The 10,002-nt window shown below is 37.0% G+C and overlaps 1 protein-coding gene across 1 annotated transcript; it reads left to right on the top strand.

The window, feature by feature from the left end:
• Positions 1 to 1,043: 1,043 nt before the first annotated feature.
• On the top strand, positions 1,044 to 9,314 carry LOC123747203 (uncharacterized). Its single transcript, XM_045729238.2, has 8 exons — positions 1,044 to 1,214; positions 1,329 to 1,457; positions 2,330 to 2,457; positions 4,611 to 4,866; positions 5,013 to 5,066; positions 5,583 to 5,695; positions 7,868 to 7,932; positions 8,059 to 9,314. Exons 1-8 carry the CDS (start codon positions 1,139 to 1,141, stop codon positions 8,198 to 8,200), a joined length of 963 nt encoding a protein of 320 aa, XP_045585194.2. The 5' UTR covers positions 1,044 to 1,138; the 3' UTR covers positions 8,201 to 9,314.
• Positions 9,315 to 10,002: the final 688 nt, after the last annotated feature.

The following is a 10,002-nucleotide window of genomic DNA, read 5'->3' as shown; positions in this document are numbered from 1 at the left end:
TAATCTCTGCCTTATCTCTCTAATGCTAAGATTCAGAATATATTACAGTGAGTAATCTCTACATGACCTCTCTAGTACTAAGATTCCTGTTTCTTGAAATGTTGATTATGACGCTTTAAACTAATTAATTGGTATATGATAAACATAGTACGAATACATTGCCTCTATTCACAGTACTAGATACCAGCTTTTATTCCAACCTCTTTCATATCAAACTTTTCTTTCAACAAATGATAGCAAGCTCTTTTCCCAAACTGCTTTTTTGTAAAAGCCTTTATTTCAGCGAGTCTTTTGGTAGCAGGATTTTACTGCAACAAATCCTTTGGTAGCAGTTCCTCAGTAGCTACACCAATGTAAGTCCTCAACAGTGATTGTAGCATATACTGATGCAGCTCCTCAGCAATACTTGGAACTCACCGATGCAAAACGAAAGACACAAAAATCCTAAACTAACCTCACAAGATCTAAACTTTATACTGTAAATAACAGTAGTTTAAATCACTTGCGCACAATAATGCGTATGAGGAGAAAACACGTATAAAGATGATGTCACATACAACTAAAGTGTCAGGTGAGGGTGCAGGTGGGCCGCATGTTAAACCGCTAGTGATGGTAGGTAATATAAGCAATTCCTAGATAACAGCTGTCTGGTGAAATATACTGAGCTACTAAGGTGCTTCCGTATCGCTATATCTCACCCACTCTATTGTCCTGTTGTCTGGTCACTACCACCAGGTGTGACGCATCGCTAATGACAAGGCACAACCAGCCACGCCCCCTCAACGACCAAATGAATGAACTCTGTTGGGTCCCATTCATTTTATGAGTGTGGGCGGGGCTGCGGGTGTCGCAGGCTACCTGACGAGGGTAGATGAGATGGGGTTGAAAATGAATGTATAGCAATGGATTCCTTAAGGAAATATGTGGGTGGACAGGTGGGTGGTGGAGTGGGTGGCACCTCCCACTTACCTCTCCGCCGCTCCCTCCCTCAATTATTAGGAGCGGCAACGGGTCTGGGCTTCCAGTAGCGCTGCTCCCGTGGCCCGACGCACTCCTTCTCCAGGACGACCCGCTGTATACACATAAGTGGTATAACTCCTTCATTGAACCAGTATCTTCAGTCGCAGCTACCAGAGATATGACTTCAAAAAGTTTCGCGTCCCTTTTGGTGTTTACGATGCTTCTGATGCTTATGATGGTTCCTCTTGCAAGAGGTACGTTCATATTCAAAATGATTCAACTTCTGCAAAGTTAGCTCTTTAAAGATTTTTAAATTAAGCTCCATTCTATAATTTCTGCAATGTATAACTTTTCGTTTCTGGTTATAGCAAGGATCTTCGGGATGGAGGACATGACAGAAGACTCCCAAGAGGAGACCCGAAGTGTGAGCCTGTCTTCACGAGACCACACCAACTGCTGCATTCGCCAGGCCAAGATGAAGAACATTGGAGTCTCAGGTACATCCAAATATCCTTTATTGAATTTATTTAGTATCATTCAGCTCTTCAACTAATGGTCTGTAATTTCCTGAAAGAACCAAGTTCATTTAGCCGTTTTCTTTGCCCGCGACTGGCTAACCAGACAGGCTGGACGACTCCCACGCTCAGCAGTCGTTCTTTTTCAGTTGCAGGATGGACACTTGACAGTTCTTGCGCGCAGATTTTTTACCCAATGATTCTCTTTTTGGGCTCCATTTATCTGAGCGTTCTAATCTCTAATAACTTTTAAGGTGCCCTGGTTATCTTAGATAAGTATTTCCCCTGCTGCCTTAGGTATCTCAAATGTCTTTCAGTGTTAACCACCAGTCAGTCCTCGGCTTTTGTAAATTGTACTAGTATTTCTAATCTCCTGTAATAGTGTGTCAAATTATTGCTACTTTAATACAGCCCATTCTGGATAAAAATCTCTCCTGTGCATTGGCCCTACCTCAAGTTGCCATCTTGCTCACCCATTACCGTCACTCACATCCCCAACTTAAGGGAGGTTCTTGTCGTTCACGATTAGTGTTTTAAAACTAAAACACACATCTAACCTCCTTTCGCTGATATTTAACTAATACTAAGGTATAATACTATTATACAGCAAACCATAAGTGTATATAATACTTCTGTTCCGATTAACTAATTGTTTTCGGCAATATTTCTAAAAAAAAATATTTCATAATGAATTTATCACCTTCAGATTTTTCATAAAAATATTAAGAAACGCTGAACAGAAAACTAAAAAAAAGTGTACGTAAAGAAACGATGAAGAACAACGAAGAGCAGCAATACTGAGGCCTTGATGAGGTTTCCATTTATAGACATGAACCTGTATTTGATTCCACCAGATGCTACCGGCGAGGAGATTCTAATTGACGTGGGTCACTGCCGGAAGCACTGCAGCAGAAAACAGCAGCTTAAAAGGGTCGAATTCGAACGTCTACTTTTGGAGAACCCTGAAATGGACCCGCGACTGGTATGTTAATGCTGATATTTTAAATTAAGTCATAGAGGGTTGTTTCTAAAGACTCGGTTATGGGGATTCCCGAACAGAATACATATATATATAATCTGATTGGATTGCGCATTTATGATGTAAAGTTTGTGGAGCATACAAAATAAATTGTTCATAGAAACGTTGACAAAACTTTCGAGTTCGAGGGTATCTAACACTAGCTTTGGTAGAATTCTTAGATAAATATAAAGAGGTGTTGAGTAAGTGTTAAAGGAGTTCTCAAGTAGATGTAATCATGGGATCAACAATTAGCATACTTCAAGAGATTGCAAAGAGGACGTACTTAAGTAATTATAAAGTGAGCAGCCCTAAGGGACTGTAAAGTAGACGTTGTTAATGGATAGTGAATTAAGCGTTATTAAGGGATAACATAATTGGATGTGACGTATGAGCTACTGGAAAACTCTTAATTTCGAAATTAACTCCTAATGAATAGTCATTTTAACTATTTATTTATAAAACTTTACAGTTAAAAAATAATTATCTGATGAAGGATGATCTTGTTCAAAATATTTAATGTAAAGAATTTTTTTTAATAGACACCGAATTAGAAAAATATATTATGGAACGTAGGAATTGATTAATGCTACTGAATTGTCGAGTCACCATTAGACAATCTGATCTTATATAAATATTCATGACGGATGAGTAGCCGGAAGGGCGAAGTACAAGTTAGGGTGTATAGGCATGAAGGCGATGAATGATCCATACAGAGCTTTCCAGATGGACAAAAAAATACGACATTTGCAATTAATGTTCAGCTCAAGGTTACAGCGGCACGCTAATGTCAACCCAGCCTCCTAAAGTTGTGGTACCTATAGCTACTACGGATGGCATGTAAACAATATGGATTGTTGTACCCCAAATTCAGTTCACGTTTTGTACTATTGGAATACTGCAGAGGGCACGCCAAAAAATGGAACATTAACTATAAACCTAATCTAACCTGTCCTAGGCCTAAATAAATAAGCCTCAAGAGAGTGTAGTCTTTTAGGGACGCGAGTCTCATTTACTCAGCGTCACCCTTTCTCTTTTTATTTCTGAACTATCGGAAATGAATCAGAGGTCCTGTGTTGCCCGTCGCCTCCTCGTTGACGGAGAGAAGTGACGACCGTGATTTGATCCTCTTAGGCCTGATATAGTACATATATGTGCTATACTAAACCTAGGGAAGTTTAAGAATATAAGTTGTTTGTTGCCTTCTTTCTCGAGCCCTTTAGAAAATTACAAGTACAAAATATGGTCTTTCTTTTGTTTTGCTTACAACAGACATATATTCTGCATATTTCAATCGTTATATAGTACCTATTATTACTATTTAAATGTTATGCAGGACTTAGAGGCACTGTGATTGTCTGCAGGCATTCTACTGGTTTATTCAGTAATTGTATGAAACGGAACGTATTACTCTGAACAATAACATTTTGCATGTGTGTAGGTCCCCAGTGCGATAAAGTTACCCACTTACTCGGCAAGAACCAAAAGTACTCAGAAGTGAACCCATATATGAGTTTAAATTCAGTACCGCAGCCTGATTCAAACCAGCAGGATATTTACAAGCTGGTAGATACATGGCTATATTCCCAAAACTAGTTTTAACAAAATCTGAAACTACGCTTCCTTCTCAAGGTGAAGCGACTAGGGATCGTTGCAGTGTTAGGCTAGCACCTTAACCACATTTTCCATAAATAACCCAATCATGGGAATAAAGTAATGGTGCCGATTACATCGTTGAATAAATAATGGCCTGATTTACACGAAAGGTACTCGTAATTCCTAACAATTCCACCATATAACGTCAAATCAATTTTATTTTCCAGCTTCATCATTCTGTGTGATTCTGATACAGAAATATTGTGAAAGTTAAGAGCCATTCACACGAGCACTAACAATGTGTTTAGCTTTATCTCCTATACGTAAGATCAGTTTACACCGTACAGACACACACGTCCAGATTGACACTGGGCGTTGTGTTGCAATATTATGGCCTTCGATAATAAACTGCATTACATTTTTTGTTGAAAGATATGGCAAAGTTAGTAACTTCAAAATATTTTAGGTTTAATATAATGAAATTACTTGCTATATTTACTCATTTTCATTGGTTCTTTCAGTTATTCCTATTGAATTCTGGCCAACAACGTGGAAGCCCGTCGTGCCCAGAGGAGGAGGCGTGCACAGCGTCTGAGTCGCGAGTGGAGCGCCTGGCGACGACGGAGGGCGTGGTGAGCGTGACGGTGACAGAGGCATGTCAGTGTCAGCCACGACCCCACTCCTGCCGTCGCCAGCCAAGACCCGTCACCCTCCATAAGGGTACTCCGCTCCAAACTACTATCGACCTTGGTGACTGCCAAGGTCATTGCTTTCATGGTGAGAAATGCATTACTGAATGCTAACTGTATATCAATATCATATAAAAATAAAATTGAAAGAACGTAAATGCGCAACAATATTTGTTTTTAAATAATACTACAAGAAAACGCCGAACTCGTAAAAAACAGTTGTTATTCTTTCAGAATTGGGTTGTAAAGCAATCAAGTCGAAGACAGTATCAGTGGAAGGTCCAAATGGTTAGTAGCAACACTTTTTTTTTTTTTTTTTTTTTTTTGAGATATATACAAGAGTTGTTACATTCTTGTACAGCCACTAGTACGCGTAGCGTTTCGGGCAAGTCCTTAATCCTATGGTCCCTGGAATACGATCCCCCGCCGCGAGTAATTATTCTAGTAAGTAATGTAATGTCTTCTCACAGACATAATAACATAGGATAAAAACCCACACGTTTTTATCCTGCGTTATTATTAAAAACGAGACTTACATCTCAACGTCTAATCATTAGACGTTGAGATGTAAGCCTCGTCCTAACCACATACCTTGACAAAGCACTCAGGAGAGTGCGATAGACTTGGCGTAATTTCTTTACATAAATTTCACAAATACTCACGTGGGGGGTTTTTATCCTGACTTATTATAATGTTGCTGAAACATGGAAGGTTTCCACGTTTCCACTTATGAAACGTGGAATAAGTGCATTTGTCAAATAACACGGAATTTATCCACTAAAATAACTCATGTATGTCTTGCAGGATCAGAGTGTGTGTCTGTGGTGGAGGAGTGTGGTTGTGAGTCCTCCTGCTACCGGGCCGCCCTCTACCAGCACCTCTACAACTACACCACTCCCGACGAACCCACCATCCAGGTCAGGCCTCACTATACCCACAATCAACCTCTGTCCTCATAAACAAAGGCCTAAGTCCATTCCATACAGCCGCCCAACCCCCTTGTTTATGAATGAAAACGGTTTATACACGATTCACAACTGATGACATCCAAAAACTTCCGGAACAAGCAACCTGTCCTCGGACCAAGTCCATTCTATCCAGCAGTCGACCCCAAAGACGCATTCATCAATTTTAACATTCTGTTTATCCAAAACTGAACTTTTCTCAAATATAAATTAATATTATTTATTAGCATATTGTGCATATTTAGGCACTGGTTAAGTTAGGTTAGGTTACGTGTTTAGGTTCTGTTGGCGATTATTCATATTTGTAGTACGTGGGTGAAGCATTTACAGTGTTGTGGTTCGAACAAAATTCGTCAGTGAAGCACTTGTTCCAGAAGTGTTCGAACGAAATCAGTTGTGAGTCGTGTGTAAACCGTTTTTCATTCATAAACAGGGGGTTTGGCGAGTGCATGGAATCACTTTTGGGTCTTTGTTTGGAGGACGGGCTGGAATAAGTGTTTCGCTGACGACTTTTGTTCAAACCACAACGTTGTAAATACTTCACCCAAGTACTACAAATACAAATAATCGCCAACAGAACCTAAACACCTAACCTAACCAATGCCTAAATATGCACAATATGCTAATATATAACAAAATTAATTAATATGAGAAAATTCATATTTTGAATGAACATGCTAAAATTGATGAATGCGTTTTTGGAGCCAACTACTGGATAGAATTGACTTCGTCTGAGGAGGGGTTGAATGAGGACGGGCTGGATTTCCATCTGATCTCGTTCAAACTTTTCTTTAATTGTGTATCTCACACTTCCTAAGCTGAAATCGCGTTAAATGCTTATTTTTGTCTAGTAAACACTTTCTGCATTAATTTCTAAGGCCTCCGCCAGCTATCTTCCCCACTCTACAATTGAGCAGCAATTAAACTAATTACCACCAATTTTCCTCAATTTGTATTCCGTCAGATATTATTGAATTTCTGCATTGCTTAGCCTCGTAATTTTACTTTTCTACTTTCCTATTATCGCAATACTTCGAATGAGCTTTATAGTTGCTGACGAATATAAAATAAAAGTTCAACAGTATCATAAAAGTAAGTGTTAAGCTGCACGTTTGTTTAGTTGTAATTTATTTGTAAATCAAGGGTTATAATTAGTACTTAATATTACAGATAAACTATCATAATAGAACGTTAGAATTGCAAATTTGTCAAAAACAATGGTCCCATATATTATATATTCATTGGATTCCTCCACATTGTTCATTTCATTCAGTTGTCTGATAACGTAACATTCTCAGTTGTGATGGTAGTGATGTCGCAAAACTACAATGTGATGTGAATGACGCAATAGACCGGCAGGGATGTGGGAGACATATGTCTCCTGCATGTATGTCTCCTGTATGTCTCATGTCTCCTGTATGGATCTGCATGATAGACAATGGACCTTGGCTGACAAATTAAATTGTACCCTATGGAGGTTTTTTGCAACCTTTATTACTATTTTTACTATTATTTGTCTGCATGTCACAACAAAGCATTTTGACAAATGATTTATATTCCAAGCATGCAACGAAATCCTTATTGCAGATTTCCTTTAACAGATATTTACTTTCATCTTGTATTACTCATTCATTCAGTTCTTAGTTAACCTGTTGGAATTCAAATACTTCAGAACACTATAGCCTACTGTTTTATTCAGTTAATCAAAAGCAATTAAGTTAATTATTTCATGTTCAAATGAAAATATGTAACATCAGGAACACTGACGGAACAGGTCTTTCTTACATTTATATTATATATTTTTATATGCATGTGCATATAAGTTTACATTCAGGAAAGACCTGAATAAATATTGGTTTGGAAATAGAATAATTAACTCATGGAACAAATTACTGGGTCACATAACTAGGTATTTCATTTGAATGAGTTTGGGTGGATTTATTGTATATAAATAGGAGCGGTTTCATAGGCCTTCTGCAGTTATTAAGTAACCTAAATTATTTTGTAATTTAATAACTTAAGGGTATTAAGTCATTCTAAACATTTTAATCGCCCGTTATTGCACTTCAAACTTCAGTAACATATTTTTCCGTGCACTAATAGTAAATCGAACTTACTCCATAGGTAATTGATGTCGGTACCTGCATTGGGGAATGTGACACGATGCCAGAAGATCATTGTGTCTTCAGGTAAGTTAAACGCTATTTCAGTACTACCTTAACTATCATTATGATATGACAGATTCAAATATTGCCGAGTTATATTTTCTCTAAATTTCAATACAACAAGTAATTGTGTGTAATTATATATCTTAGGGAGTCGAGCGGCGGGTGCATGATGTCCCTGGTAAAGAGAAGCTCGAGGTGTTCTCCCACAGGCATAAATAACATCAATATTACACAAGCAGACGGTTCCAAGCGTACCCTCACCACTGTCACCCACTGTGGCTGTCATTGATCCCTCTCACCAATATCACCACTGATGCCACTGAAACCATCACTCGAACTTCACGAATATCTATCTATTGTACTCCATATTACATTGTCAGTCAATCTGTTACTAGTGACGGTTATCATGGACACAAATTCAGTTCCAAATTCTAAATGCAATACTGTACTCGTATTTGAAATCATATTAAAAACAAAATTCTTATAAACAGAGAGCATTTTCAGACCAGACACAGCCTAGCATATAGATTTTGTTTTAGCATTTCCATTCAAGAAGGCTGTTTTTATCTACGGTAATAGTTGTCTCACTATTTAAGCAACATTCATTTAGTATTCCGCTGATATTTCAGTTAAAAACAATTCCATTATTTTTGCCACTATTAGTATATATTGTAAACTTACGGAGTTTTTATAATTGCACGTAAAATGCAGTTCCTTATATTTGAAATAAATACGTTTTATGTTTGTTTCACTGGTGTCTTAAAGGTTTTATTTACTCTGAAACTCTGCTATCAATTTCAGATATTTCATAGACTTAACAGCTAATTACATACTATAATTAAACGAGACGTGACGTTTGAGGCTTCAGTCAAGGGACCAAGAGCACAGGTATAACGTAATCTGTCCAACCCACCCGAGGTTGATTTAAAACTTAAACCCAAATTTTATATAACACGTCTGGCTGCTAGACCGACAGTAATGCCACCCTTCTCCCCTCCCCCCCTCTTTCTTTTCCATTGTATATCCCTTTGGGACAACGTGAATAGGGCTGTTTATCCAGCTTTTGAGGCTTCAGCCATAACGAGGCTAATACACATACAATTGTTTCATCCTTTAAAACTTGTTTCCAATAAAACAAGGATGAAGCAAAAACATACAACTGTCAAATTAGACTAAGAAATAAAAAACGCTTTATTATGCTAACAATTTGAAAAAAAATTGTCAATTATGTGATACTGCGAATGTTTTTGTTGTGCTCATTGGCACGTTTCTTGGTTGTATTGATAATTTCAGAGATATTTTAAATGTGTATTTGTTAAATACTCATAGGTACATTTTACTCATTGCAACATATATTAGAAAGTAAAATACCTTGTAATACATATACTGTGTGTGTGTGAAAATTATATATATATATATATATATATATATATATATATATATATATATATATATATATATATATATATATATATATATATATATATATATATATATATATATATATATATATATATATTCAGTATCATTAAAATCGTAGCCATATGTATTAGAAAGTAAAATTTATAACATTATGTTCAGTAATTAAATTTCTATATTGATTACATATTTTTCACACTTGAATTGAAGTTCACTGTTGTGTGCTTCCATATGTCCAAGTACGCACTCCCTCACATATGCGTGAGCACACACACACACACACTCACACTACAAAAGTGTTTTTACAAATGTTTTCTGTGTGAATCTACAAATTCCGGATTCAAGTAGTTCCAATTTTATTATTTTTTGTCGAGATTCGGGTTCATTGAATGATATATGATTGTTAAATGTCATGTATGAAATAATTGTATGCATTATATTAAGCAATAATAATAGATTTAACCTAAGAGGCTTCTCTGTACAAAATTGTTGTAAAAATAAAATACAGTAAGGTGAACGGAGTATCCCTTCTTGACCCTTCTCGTTGCATCCCTAAGTTCTCCACTTAAGAACATTCTAATTTAGGAACTTTTGTTTCATTGTCTATATAATTACACTAAAAAGTTAAACAAGGTAATCCGTGACTCACATGCATATTGCTATTTTTGCAAA

The sequence above is a fragment of the Procambarus clarkii genome, chromosome 94 (assembly GCF_040958095.1).
Source record: "Procambarus clarkii isolate CNS0578487 chromosome 94, FALCON_Pclarkii_2.0, whole genome shotgun sequence".
Classification (NCBI taxonomy): Eukaryota; Metazoa; Arthropoda; class Malacostraca; order Decapoda; family Cambaridae; genus Procambarus; species Procambarus clarkii.
This window is presented reverse-complemented; position numbering and strand designations above follow the sequence as displayed.